At 46.4% G+C, this 14276-nt stretch overlaps 1 protein-coding gene across 5 annotated transcripts in view; it reads left to right on the top strand.

Moving 5' to 3' along the window:
• Nucleotides 1–14276, top strand: part of GRHL2 (grainyhead like transcription factor 2) — a 161244-nt gene that overhangs the window by 132896 nt on the left and 14072 nt on the right. For 4 of the 5 annotated variants that reach the window (XM_032316956.1, XM_032316954.1, XM_032316955.1 and 1 more), the window contains exons 13-14: nt 9827–9921; nt 13785–13870. In XM_032316956.1, the coding sequence (XP_032172847.1) occupies nt 9827–9921; nt 13785–13870 (181 nt within the window). The remainder of the gene's footprint in view (nt 1–9826; nt 9922–13784; nt 13871–14276) is intronic. The other variant, XM_032316953.1, reaches the window with a different exon arrangement.

The raw sequence follows: 14276 nt of genomic DNA on the forward strand, positions 1-14276 counted from the left end.
CAGAAAGATTAGCACTATCCATTTCTCATCTGTTACCTACTTTACCAGGGACCATGTGGCGCCATGGAAAGATAGTGACTCTGAGCTTAGGAAGCCCGGGTTCTACTCCTCCGGGGCCATGGCTTACCAACGTGAGACTTTGGCCTGGCTCCTTGACCTTTGGCCTTCGGTTTCCTCAGCTGTGAAGTGAGGCTTTTGGATGAGGTGACCTTCGAGGTCTCATCTAGCGCTCTACTTACTCCTTCGTACTCTTCCCTTCTCCCGGAGAAGTTAGTGTCGTCCGGGAGAAGTGCCTGAGACCCGAGTGCTGCCTCATGTGCACACCTCCCCTGACACAGCCCACATGGCTCTTCCTAGCAAGCCGGCAATGTTTAGGTGGCCAGTGACCTATTTCTAACTCGTCTGGCTTGGCCTCTCTGTAGGAATTACCCTCTGCTGTTGCATAATCATGAGGCCTGAGACCTGAGCCTCTGTCTCTCATATGTCTAGTTAGAGTTCGGTTGAGCACGGTAGGTGGCCTTGGAGCCCCAGTGCTAGTGCAGGGTTGGTACGTGGCCATTGTTATATGTTGAAGTAATAGTTAACATTCACTAGCTGTCTTGGCTAGGCACTGTCCTAAGTGCTTTGTATGCATCGTTGAGTTGAAGTCTCCCAAAATTCCCATGGGGAAGATGCTGTCATGGTCTCCACTTTATAATGAGCAGCAGAGCTTGGGACCGAGAAGCGTGGTCTGAGTCACACAGCTGGCAGTGATAGAGGCAGGATTGTAACCGGGTCTAGTGGTGCTCCCCGTGGCCCGCTCTTGTCATCAGGCCCTGTCACCTCGCTGTCTTAATTCTTGATCCGTGGCTGACAGAGAGGCCCCGCCCCCCCCGTTGTGATTGCTTTCTGGTCTTGACCAAGGCACACCCTTGGCTCACCCTCTTGAGTGCAGGACCCAGACTGTGACAAGCCCAGGTGAGGGTACCTGGCAGAGGGGGCCAGTGCTCTGAGCCCCGAGGAGTGCCACCTGCCCTGGCACTCGCAGAGCCTGGCACTCGCAGAGTTCAGTGCTCCCTGCCAAGCAAGAGCCATTAGTATGACAGCATCTTGTTAAGAGCTGGGAAGCCGCATTCTCTCAACCACAGCCAGAGGAGGTAGCACAATGAGGCCCGCTGCTCCCTCGCCCGGCTGCTCGGAGGCCCCTGTGGTACGAAGACACAGGCTTGTTCACAAGCATAGCCCGGAGCCTCCAGTGCCAGCAAAGCTGGGTGTGATTAAAGCGGGAAAGTAGAGGAAACACAGATGAGATGGGAGGGGGAGCCATCATTAGGCACGTGCCCAAACAGGACAAAAATGGGAACACCTGTTTGCTCCTGCCTCTCTTGATGATGAAGTGAGTATGGGGAGGGAGACTTCTGGTGCTGAGTTTGGGCATCAGTAGAGCCCACGCAGGTTTGTTTCCTAGGCAGGGGATCCGAGTTAGATGCAGAGGCTCTGGACAGTGCTTCTCAGCAGCAGGCCTCTTGCTGCAGTTTGGAATCAGTGGGAGTTGAAAAATAACTCACATAGGGGTAGCACCCCCGGGGATTTCAATTTCATTGGCATGGAGCACAGCTTAGGTAGGGAGACCTTTCCAGAGTCCCCGGGGAATCCTGATGCCCAGCAGTGTGTGTGAGGTCCTCTGCCCTGGAGGCAGCCAGCTGTGATCTGAATCAGACTGTTACAAGCTCCGTAACTTAGTATAATGACTTTGTGCAGTCTCATCTAAAAATAGCAAATGCTAATACCTAGCTAGTAGTCTGTCGAATGTCCTAGCATGTGGGAGAGGCTTTCAAGGGGAAAAAAAAATCATGGCTGTTATTATTGTGGCTAAAGTTCCTTTTCAAGCCCCCAATAAATGATACTTAACTGAGAAATGGAAGAGATGGGGAGGAAGAAGAATGGAAAGAACAAGCCAGACCTGAAGAATTTTCTGTGGAATATGGGCTCTTAACCAGGGATCCGTGAATCCTTGGGTTTTTTTTTTATGGGGAAGAGGAAGGGCTTTAAACCCCTTGAAGTCATATGTAAATTGCTATGCAAATGTCACACATGGTGGGAAATGCTGTTCTAATCCATTACTTCAGGGGACCTGGTCCCCATGCCCGTCTGACCTCTAGTTCCTGGGAAACCCTTCTTGCCTTAATCTCTTGTCCACAGTTGTCCCCACAGAGGGGTCCCCCCAATTCCAGCTTACGGTGGGGTCCCTTCAAGTCCAGCACCTCTGTAGATTTCACACTGCATTTGGGGCATAGGGACCCTTGGCAAGTGTGTCTGGAGGACAGTGGTTTCCCTCCAAGAATCTGCCATCACCATGGTGCTGATTGGAATCCTCAGACCACAGTCCTCTCCAAAAATTTCTCTTAACCCCTTGCTTTTTCTCAAAGGCACACCACCTTGGGGCTGCACTGTATTATCTCCTCAAAAGCTGACAGTTCAGGAGAAGGAAAAGGTTTGACAGGGCAACCACAACCCTGTGGATTGGTCCCATACCAGCTCAGGGAGACAGCTGCCCAGGATGACGTCACTCATCATGCTGAAGGACACCAGTAGAGTGCCCTGCCATTCCTCTTGCAGGAGGGAGAGTCCTGTAGATATTGCCAGACCAAACCATGAGCTTGGTTACAGTGTTGCTGAGAAGAGCCAGTTCTGGTGCTCATCTACCATGGAAGCAAACACTTTGGCTAAAGTTCAGTACCCTTGGGAGAAGTTAGAGATTATTAACCAATCACCAGTGAGTGCATTTAATCAACATAATATTAAATCTAAAAGTCATCGCCCTGTGTTCATCAGCACAAAATAAAAATCTTCTAGCATTCCAACTACTTCTTTGAAAGGAACGCTTTCACAGAGTTCCAAGTGCTTTGCTTTGATAAGGTTCTCGGGGATGCTAAGCAAACTACGAAATCGTAGCAAGGTATACTGGGCTCACAGGTGGTTAAAAATAAAAGACAATTCCCCCCAGTTTCCCAAGGAAGAGCTGAAAACATAAATTAAAGCTTTAGGGCCAGTTTGAATCGTTAAACCATTATGGATATTGCCGAAAGAATCAATGATTTACTGGTCCTTGCTTTTGTTCATTTAATTAACCTACATTTAAAGAGTAACGTAGTTCAGAAATGTCTGTTACATTTTATGAAACACTTTTTTTCCCGAGTTCTTTACAATTCATCTTTGACATAGGGTCTTTCTCATCACTAAAATTAAATGTTTTGTGTCATCTCACACTATTTATCAGGGGAATTATTTCCCACTACGGTCAAAGTAGAGATACAGCTCTTTTTAAATCCTTATCTTCAAGACTGTCCTCGGAAATTTTATCCCAAGTCACAGATACTGATTCTTATAACATAGAAATAACTACACAAGTATCTGCCACAAATTTGCCTCCCACTTTCAGTTGTTTTTAATTAAAATTTTTATTTCATGATAATAGATCCATACACAGTTGTTAAGAAGCCCCCTTTTTGACTGATACATTTTTATTTTTTACTGTTAAGCATTGCATTTAAAAATCCAGCCAGTAATTTTCAAATCTGCATCAGATAAGCAAAGGAGATTTTAAAAAATATGTAAATCATTTTCATCAGTTTCTTACATTCATACCAGTTGTCCTTACTTGTATACTAGTTTACTCTTTTGCAAATTGGAAGATTTGAACTAAAGACTCCTTTTATAAATTTAACCCATATTAACGCTTTCCACTACTCTTCATTTCTTTCTCAACTTCTCTGTTTTTCCTTGGGATTTTTTTTCCTGCTGCCTGAAGAACTCCGTTTGACATTTTTGTTGCTACTGTTGTTGTGGAACTTTTGGCAAAGAAATCTCTCATAGTGTTTGTCTATTATAAATGCTTTTATTTAATGGTCAGTTTTGTAGGATATTCTTGCTAGATACCAAATTCCAGGTTGTCAATTACTTTCTTTCAGTTTTTGTTTCCATCATTACTGTTGAGAAATCGTGTATCTGTCTTATTGTCGCTGTTTCGAATGTGGCTGCCCATCCTTCCTCCTTCCTTTCCCTTTTTCCTTCCTTCCTTCTTCCCTCCCTTCCTCCCTCCCTTCCTTCTTCCCTCTCTCCTTCCCTTTCTTACCATTTGAGAAGACTGCTTTAAAATGTTTTTCTTTCTTTTAGTTTTTCAGAATTTTTATTAAGATGTTCCTACCTGGGGACGCCTGGGTGGCTCAGTGGGTTAAGCAGCTGCCTTCGGCTCAGGTCGTGATCCCAGCATGCTGGCATCGAGTCCCACATCAGGCTCCTTGCTCAGCAGGGAGACTGCTTCTCCCTCTGCCTCTGCCTGCCATTCTGTCTGCCTGTGCTCGCTCTCTCTCTCTCTGATTTAAAAAAAAAAAAAAAAAAGATGTTCCTACCTGTAGGTTTCCTTTATTTTTTTCCTGCTTGGTATCTTACAGCACTTACTGAATCTCTGGGTTGATGTCTTTCATCAGCTTGGGAACACTAGCAGCTATTATCTCTTCAAACAGTGCTTCTTAAGTGTTCTCTCTCTGTACTCCTTTGAGATTTGAAATGTATATTAGAATGTTTTATTGTGTCCCTGTGTTTTTTATGTGCTTTTCTGAAACGTACATCTTCTTTGCTCACCCTTTGTCAGCCTGGATATTTTCTTTTCTTTTCTTTTTTTTAAAGATTTTTATTTATTTGACAGACAGACATTACATGTAGGCAGAGAGGCAGGCAGAGAGAGGAGGAAGCAGGCTCCCTACTGAGCAGAGAGCCCGGTGCAGGGCTCGATCCCAGGACCCTGAGATCCTGACCTGAGCGGAAGACAGAGGCCTAACCCACTGAGCCACCCAGGCGCCCTAGCCTGGATATTTTCTATTGACCTAATGAGTTCTTAATTTCAGTTATCATACTTTTTAGTTCTAGGGTTTACACTTAATTGGTTTATTTATTTTAATAGATTCCAGTTCTATATGTTTTGACACTTGTATTCATGAACACAGTGACAATTATTTTTAAGTTCACATCTGGTAACTCACTAAGTGTGTTTTCTGTGGGCCTGTTTCTATCACCTGGTTTTCTCTTAGTCCTCTTTATTAGTATATTTAATAAGCATTAGTTGAATGGTGAACGATGTATATAAAAATTATGGAAGATCTAGGTGACCATGTTTTTCTCTTATGAAGGTTTTCCCTGTCCTCTGGTGTGCAGTCTGAATGAATGCAGATCACTACTCCATTTGGGACAGAACTGACCCTAAGCTAGGTTGCAATTTGTATTAGCCTCAAACTACTTCATCCTAACCCCTAGACTGGCTCTGATGGACTTTCTCTGGGCCCTCTTCCTTGGTGGGATCTGAAATCTGATTTTTGTCTCTTTCGCACAGGGAGACTACTAAAACCTCCTCTATGATTTTCAAGGACTTTCTGTTTAATTTCATAGGTTCTTGTCCTCTGCAGTTTAGGGGCTTGGCAGGTATCTCAAAAGGAAAACTGCATTGTCTGGTTTGCTTCTTTGTGCTTGCTTACTCTCTGGAGGTTTTTCCATTAGTCCTAGATGCCTTTGCAGCCCCAAACACCAATTTCTATTTCTCTAACGCTGTAAGATTACCAGAAGCTGTGCACACATTTTAATCCCTGCATATGTGCCTCAGCTGGGGTTCTCACCTTCTGTTCCCCGTCAAGAACTGGCAGATGCTCTTGAGGGGACAGTGGCTCACTGACGACCAGCTCACCGCTCTGCATTCCCTTCCCTGAGACCTCAGCTTCTCCAGCCCTGACTGTCCCATCAGCAGTCTCCACTACTTTCAAGAGATCTGTCTGCTATTGAATTTTAACAGTTTTCACATTGTTCTTGGCTAGAACATTGGCTTGCCACCAGCTGCATGTCATCAGGACCAGAAATACCTGTATTTCCTCTTCAGATGACCCTTCTGGGGCCTACTAACCTTGTCATTTATTACTTGGCATTTTTGAGCTCTTAACTGTAGTAATCGTTACTAAATCTAGGTGTGGCTTTTGTTTGTTTTGCTCATTCTGCTAGATGAGCTCTATCAGTACCCCAGATTAGTGTTGATTAAAGTCATTTTGGGATGATTACCCAAAGAGTAATTTGTTACTGAAATTAATTGAGATACTACTCCATACTGTGAGGGACCTTGTAAGGACTTGAACACAAGAAAGTCTCCTCTTTTCTGAGGCTAACAAAGGAGGAAGCTCGCTTTATTTGGGGGCATACATGGTAATTGGCACATGTAGATGTGAAATAGACAAACTGTGTCTCCATGGTGCCTGCAACTTGTTTTTGCACCTTACTTCGGTGCCTCCGCACTTGGCACGAATGGCTAGAGCAGCTCAGCCTGGCGAGTATGGCCAGAGACCCAGGCTTCAGATCTGAACACCTTAGCAGTTCTTTGTTTCTATCTCAGGGACTCTCTTTCCCTGAGACTGACCCCACAAGGCAATGGCTTCATAGGCTGCTAAACCCGGAGTCACCCCAATATTAGCCACACATGTGCCAGTGAGATAGAGATTGACGTCAGAGAAAGCGCCTTCTCCTGGTTCTCCAGTCCATCAGTGGTACAGGGCAGTGTAATGGGACAGGACAGGGGGAGACCTGAAAAATTTGTGTTCTTTTCATCTATCAAATGGGTCTGTCATATCTGCTTCTCTTTTCTTGCTTTGCTTTGAAAATAAATGAAACATTTGAATCCAGACCACACAAACTTATTGACTCCTGCTAGTTTTATAGATCGAAAATTGTGAAAAAGCATTTTTGAAATCCCAAGAGAAGTGTGGTTTATCCAAGATGTTATTTTAATGGCAGAGTTTGTAATGACTCAGAATAGGGTGCTATCAAAAGCCAGCAGGACTGGAAGAATATAAATAAATGTTGCTTGGTGAGAAAAGAAAAATCACCAGTTTAGGAACCCTCACACAGCATGAGAGCATGTCTGGTGATATTTCAGGCTATTTACCTGCTATTAACCTACTGGTTGCTGACAGTTGTGTGAATTGATTTTTAATCTTCTGCTCCCAAGGTCATGGTCATCCCATTTCCAAGACGCAATGGAATAACATGACCTGCTTTTATGATAAGGTAGTGAGGTGAAAACACAGGGGAGCAGTGCCCTAACAACCTATTGCCACTGTGAACGGGGACTTGAGTTTGAGTTTTTTCTCTAGTTGTTTTCACAGTTTGACTTACTTGGGAATAAAAGAGAATGCTGATTCTTTTTTTTTTTTTTTAAGATCTTATTTATTTATTTGACAGAGAGAGATCACAAGTAGGCAGAGAGGCAGGCAGAGAGAGAGGAGGAAGCAGGCTCCCTGCTGAGCAGAGAGCCCGATACAGGGCTCGATCCCAGGACCCTGGGATCATGACCTGAGCCGAGGGCAGAGGCTTTAACCCACTGAGCCACCCAGGCACTCTGAGAATGCTGATTCTTAATAGCATTTCTCATACCCTCACATCATCATCTCAGATTTCCTGAGCACCTTTATTATGAGGTTGTCCCTCAAAGCTGCATTCTCTAAATAGCCTATCTTACTTGTCAGCCACATCACCCTACCCTTGCACACACTGAGCCTGACGTTGGTTTTCACTAAAATAGGGATAAGATTAACCGTTGCCCTGGCTGGCTCACATGGTGTTCCTGAGACCTCAGTGACCAAGAAGATTTCAAGGACTTTATAAAATGTGAAGTCTTTTTAAAAACCTGAGAGACCTCTTCAGAGCACTAGGCATATGAGATGATAAATTAAAGCATTGTTGGTTTAATAATTTAATAATATTTAATATTTATTGTTATATTATATAAAATATATGTTATATTTATATAAATTTATATTTATATATTATATAAATTTATATATCATGTATTTGGAATAATAAAATTTATAATTTATAAAATAATAAAATAAAAAATCTATATATACTATATATTTATATTTATATTATGTTTATTATGATATATTTAATATTTAATAATTTAATAGATTTAATAGAAATACTTCTGGACCATCCATAGTTTTGCACCTTGTGCTTTTTGTACCACTGGACCCCACCACTAGCTTGACTTGAGAATTGACAAATAGCTTCTTAATGACAATGATGCCAGTGGGGAATTGTCTTTGTAGCGGGGTTTTGTACTCTCTTGGAAGCGTCTCAGCTTCCCATGCAGGAAGCTTTTCCAACATGGGTCCTTTAGTTGCACCAAAGTGCATTCTTTGCTCTCTGAGGGTCCAGGGAAACTTTGGCATCTTTCAAGCTCTCTGCCATACTTCTTCTTCTCCATATCTTGCTTTCTCTGATCTCTCCACCTTTATTGACACTGTCATCGTCCTCTCTAACACTTCGGTAGCACTTACCATATATCCAGCAATGGTGTCAAATTTATTTAATTCTTTTAACAGTCTCCTTTAAAAGACAAGGGATACGAGGCTCATGGTAGTTGAAGAACTTGTTCGTGTTCCCATAGCTGGTAAACTGTAAAGCAGGGGTTTAAACCAAAGTCGTCTGGACCCAGAGTTCATGTCTTAATAATTCTGTTGAACTGCCTGTCTGGCACTGCTTCCTGTGCCTAGTTCCAAGAAGCTCCAAAGAGAGAAAAAAATTTCCAAAAACCTGGCAACTCCCTTGAGGGCTTGAAGAATGGCAAGACTCCGTGAGCATTTTCTCCGTATCTAAGCCAGTTTCTGGCTGCTCTAGTAAAACACCACAGACGGGGGTGCTTATGTAACAGAAATGTATTTCTCAGAGTTCTGGAGGCTGGAAGTGTGAGATCAGGTGCCCTTATGGTCGGTGTCTCGTGAAAACCCTCTTCTGGCTTGCAGATGGCCGTCTTCTCTCTCTGCCTCACAAGACAGTCCTTTCTTCTTGGGCTGTTAATCCCATCATGGCGCTGCACCTTCCCGTCCTAATTACCTTTCAAAGGCCTCACCCTTGAATGACATCTTACTGGAGAGTGCGATTCAACATACGAATTTGGGAAGATACATACAGGGCAGGCCACAACACTCCGCACCAATGACTTCTCTTCAGTGATAGTCTGTGCTTCCGATTTCCGTTCCTCCCCAGGACTCCTCCCCTTCCTTGGAGGAGGGTACTTCCCTAGAGTACTCAGAATGGACAGGAACTTCCGGAGGAAATGCAACGCCACCAGCATGGCTCCTGCGGGGACGTGTGGGGACTCAGCACCATATGGGAGTCCGGGGGATACTCAGACACCCCCCCTTCCCAAGGAGGAGGGAGGGGCTGGGTGGCCGAGGTCTGAGTGTCTGTGGGAACGCCCACCACTGCAGTCTCGTTTGCTCCAACCAGATGGAGCCATAGGACAGCAGGAAGTCAGGGCAGCCTCAGAACTGAGAACCAGCCTGGGAAGCTCGTCTCATTGCCAGCCACCCCCACTGTGCTCTTCATGGGCTGGCAAGAGAGTGTGGGACACTCAGGCTCTCGCTCAGTGGGAGGAGTTCATAATTTGGAGATCACACAGACCACGTTCACCCCTGCTATCCCCATCCTGGCCCTGATCTTTGGAGTAGGAAGGGGGTTATGTGCAGGACAGGACATGTAAAACCCAGGGGTCTCATCTTTGTGGATCCATATGCAGTAATGGGCAGTATGTCCTTGGTCCATGCCGTAAAGATACTGGCCCGTGTGTTCTGCCCCTGACAGGGATGGCTTGGGGCCTGCAGGGGAGAGGAAGGAGGTTGCTGAGTGGACCCAGCTGCAGAGAACTAGGGATGCTACAAACAAAGGAAAAAGACAGAGCCAGACAGGTACATGAACCTTTCTTGTGACTCCCTGCATACTTTACTAACCAATTTCTGCTCATCTTTTCTAGCAGCAGTGTCCTTGTTAAACGGATGTTCAGGCCCATGGAAGAGGAATTTGGACCCGCACCTTCTAAGCAGCTGAAAGAAGAAGGGATTAAGCGAGGTATCTCCCCTCTGGCTCTACAGGGTTGCCGAGCCTCCCATCACAACCGGTGGGGGCGCTTCACACAGAAGCCCGTGCAGCCCAGCCCAGACTCCGTGGTTCACGGCTGGCCTGGGAATGGTTACTGACGCAGGAACGCCACAGTCGGCCCTTTCACTTCTGGCCCTGTCCTTTGAAGCACCTTAAGCAAACATTTATTCTTTCTGGGCACTGGTTCTTTCCTTTGCCTTGGGAGAAAGCTGCTGAAGGTATTGATGAGCCAGCAGTGAGGTCCAAGGTCAGGAAGAAGCTTTCGCTGCACATGAGACAGTACTGTCTCTGAGGCAGTAGCAGCTGAGAATCGTTCCAGAGATGCAAACAGATAAAGGAGCCTGTTTCCTGACATCGCAACTTCTTCACTTTCTCTCAGGCAAGGGTCTTACTCCACTTCATCAAGAGAGTAAGAGAGGAAGTCAGAGTGGGTCGGTGTTTTGCTCTGCCTTTTGATACTGTCCGTGACTCGCTGTCCTTCCTTGGAGGACGGGGAGCATGTGGGGAATGGCCATTTCCCCTCCTGTCCTGGCCTGCTGTGGCCAACGCCAAGAGCTTCCAGAGATCTTAGACGTCCCATGCTGGACTTCCCAGTGAGTCAGGCTATCCTGTTAAATATGGTCTCCATCCACACAGACTTGGTTTTTGTTTTTTTTTTTTTAACCGAGAAATTATATTTTTTTTCTGCTTGTTGCAACGGGATTTGTATAATGGTCAAGAGCATCCCCTCTGTCGCCTTCCTCAGCTCTCCAGAGTGGTACGACCTTGGGGAGGCCCTCCGCTCCTTCGAGTCCGTGTTGTAAAAACCGGGATGACGAGAGTACGTACCTTTGGAGTTGCTGTGAGGACTGATGGAGTACAGCGTACGTTGAACACGTCCCCCGGGTGCCTTCCACACAGAAAGCACTCTGTTCACTATTACACCTGTGACTTTTATTATTAGATCTGGATCTCCTTACGTCCGTTCATTGTGAATAAGCAATTAGTGTTTCAAAATGGAAAGAGCATAAATACCTGAGTGGTGTTAATTACATTAGCAACATTTAAACCTTTTGAAAATTGACTTCACAGGCTTCCCATCAAATATTCAGGTGCATTTCGGGCTTCGTTCTTGCATGCTTTTTCTATCACATACTTTAGAACGAAGGAAGAATTATATGGAAATCAGGAATCACACAAGCAAAAGTAATGGTAGCTTGCATCCATATTTAGTGCGTGCTGGCTAGCCCAAAGGTTGTGTTTTTCAGGTTATTTTGAGATTGTGAAGTCAGTATAAAAATTGCCACTGGGAATTCTATTGGGCTGTGACAAAAAACAAGTCTACTGCCTTTGAAACATCTAAATCACAGAGACACATGAGGGCGCTGCAAACTACCAGGGACTGAGCACGTGGCCTCCTGGGTGTGGCTTTCCTTTGGAAAAGGACAGTGGAGTTACTGAGCCCCTTGCCTGGAGCTCCCAGTCAGAGCTGGTCTTTGACAGAACAAGAGGAATCAGGGTCACTGATGGTTCCCATTGTTTATTTCTTAGAAGTTCTCCAGGAGAGAAAATGATCATAATTATCACCAAAGCCGCCCTTTGTTGTTCTGCCTTTGTAGCCCCTTCCCTGGGTGGCTCCGTGGGAGTTCCTGGGAGCCTGCCCCTGCGGCTGTCTGCCTTTGCCCTAACGTCTGGGATACGTGCTGGCCACCGTCGCTGCCATGGCCACTGTGAGCGGACGGATGCTTGTGTGCACCCCGCCACAGCCCCATGGTTACCACACCTGCTGCCCAGGGCAAGCTGGGGAGGTGCTCTGTGAGCCCAGCGGGGGCGAGGGGATACCACCCTGCCAGGCCTCTCTGCCACAGGCTGTGAGAGTGCCTCCAGCCCCTTCCCCGACACCTGTAGCAAGGGTGTCAGCCATACCATTTCAAAGACAAAGAGTTTAAAAAAAAAAAATCTGTAAATCCAATGGAAGCAGTACTCATTTTAATAGAACATGTTTGGGGTTCCCTTAGGGTCAGCCTGCTGGAAGTGACATTTTTCCATTGGGGCTTGTGGGGAAAACCTATAGAATGTTCACTGTGACAGCCACACCTCTTCTCAATCTAACTGTCCTCATCTAGCTGTACCTGAGATCCTCTGGTCTAATTGTTCCTTGTTATGCCACTGACCTTGAGACCTCTTACAATGCGAGTAGGCCACTGGATTGTTTGAGCTGAAATGGAGACTAGAAATATTCCTCTAAATTTTGAAATCTTTGGAGACACGTTCAACTTGCTTATTAGTTTATTTTTATACTTGGTAAAGAGAAGAAACTTTGCAATACTTCAGGGTTGTTTTTTTTTCCTCTTTTGTGTCATACACAAATTGAACATCTGTTGCCTGCAGAGAGAAAATGTAGGCAGAGCCCCCGTGCACCCGCGTAGACTTGGCCTTCATGAAGCAGGCAGCACTACTGAGGTCCCGGGGGCCTGGGGAAGAGTGCGTGAAGGGGCAGGAGTTTGGGGTAGAGCTGGTTTCGGTTTCTATCTCTGACTTCATTCTTTTGGCTTGGTGGTAACCATGGCTCCATGGGTGCCTGACTGTGGTCGGAGGCTCAGCAAGGTTCCTTGGCTGCACACTCTTCCTGTAGTAGCCCGGCGGAGGGGGCTGCAGCCCTGGTGCTTTTCTTTCCCTCTGCAGTTAGAACCAGAAGCCACATCATTGGAGGAGGGAGAAAGTGCAGTCCGCTCAGGGGGCTGGAGGGTCTCATGTGAATGGCAGTTTCTTTCTGGGAGCTAAGGCTCGTGCAGTTGCTGTAAGGAAGGGTGTCCACTGAGAGTGTCTTCTCCTCTCTCGTGGTATCTGGGGCCGCTACCATCTCTCCTAGTCTATGCATCATCAACTTGAGATTGTTAACATTAGAGATGGTTGTGTTACAGAGAAATGAGCACAGAGCCGCATTCCCCTTCGCAGAGGGCACGAGAGCCACGCCAGGTGCCTCATAATGGCGTCCTCGATGGAGGAGCGGGCTTGCTGTGTGCTGGGCACGGTGCTGAGTGCCCCGCGTGGATGCTGTTCTTTTAACCGCTGCACAAGCCTGTGAGGTAGATGATGACATTCCCCTGTGGTCTGGGGAAGACCAGCGCTTAGAGAGGTTTAAGGAAGCAGGGCCCCATAGCCGGCTGAACGGGGCTCAAGGTCAGGCCAGTTGTACTCCGGATGCTGGGCTTCTCCCTCCCGCCCCGATAGGCTCCCTCCCGGGCCTGGGCACGGTCGCTCTGTCTGCCTGGAGTTGGCTTCCTTGTCTTCTCTCCCCACGTCCGTGAAAAGCTCAGGCCCCTGTAGCCACTCTCTCACGTCTTTTTCCTTCTGAACTCGTCCAGCCCCTTCCGGCTGTCTGTCTATTCGAGGAATGCCTGCCTCTCTAAGGAACGACGAATTCCTTAAGGTCAGACCATGCCTTAATTCACTACTGCAACCTCAGCTACCGGCACGCAGCCTGATGGGTGTTTGGCAATATTTGTTGAACAATCAAATGAATAGGTAGAAGACAGAGGTTGCAGAAAGAGATGTCCTAAGGAGATAGTGGGCCCGCCTTGAGCAATTCCACTGTGAACAGTGTGGGAAAGCGTCACAGTCTGCTCAGTGTGACCCACTTATCCGTTCACTCCCTCGAAGGACCCTTAAGCTCTCGGCTGTGGGTCAGCTGTGGAGGGGCAGTAGTCACCCTTGGAGGGGTCGTCTGGGTCATCTGGGCTCCATGACCTCGCAGATACTGTCCACCTCTGACGTGTGTGACAGGAAGTGGCCTGGCAGCAGGTCGACCATGTGGGCTCCTCGGTCACGCCTCCCCTCTGCTTCTCTTCCAGTGCTGTTGTACGTGCGGAAGGAGACGGACGATGTGTTCGACGCTTTGATGTTGAAATCGCCTACGGTGAAGGGCCTAATGGAAGCGGTAAGCTGCTGAGCCTTTCAGGCTCCTGGAAACCTGCCTGTGTTCTCCTGAGCTGGAGTCTGTTCGTTAACATGCAACCTTCGAGAGGGCTCTGGAATGAGCTTTACAAAAGGAAAAGAAAAACAGGCTTATGGAAACACTGATCTCCACACCATCCTGGCTTATTCGCAATTAAAGAGAAGGAAACTTGGAAAAACTGCCAATTCCCTGTCAGCTTAAGGCTGATCAGAGTTAGATGCCGTAGAGGGAGGTTCATCTGTGAGTTTCCATTTGTCTCTTTGCGTGAAACCAAATTAGATACGTTTAGCTTCCAAATATGCGCAGAACAAAAACAATTAGGAAGTAGCTTGCTAGCTGTGATGGTGTAATCCAGAATAAAAATGTGACCTCTTTTGGTTAAGAAACA

Source organism: Mustela erminea, chromosome 16 (assembly GCF_009829155.1).
Source record: "Mustela erminea isolate mMusErm1 chromosome 16, mMusErm1.Pri, whole genome shotgun sequence".
In the NCBI taxonomy this organism is placed as follows: Eukaryota; Metazoa; Chordata; class Mammalia; order Carnivora; family Mustelidae; genus Mustela; species Mustela erminea.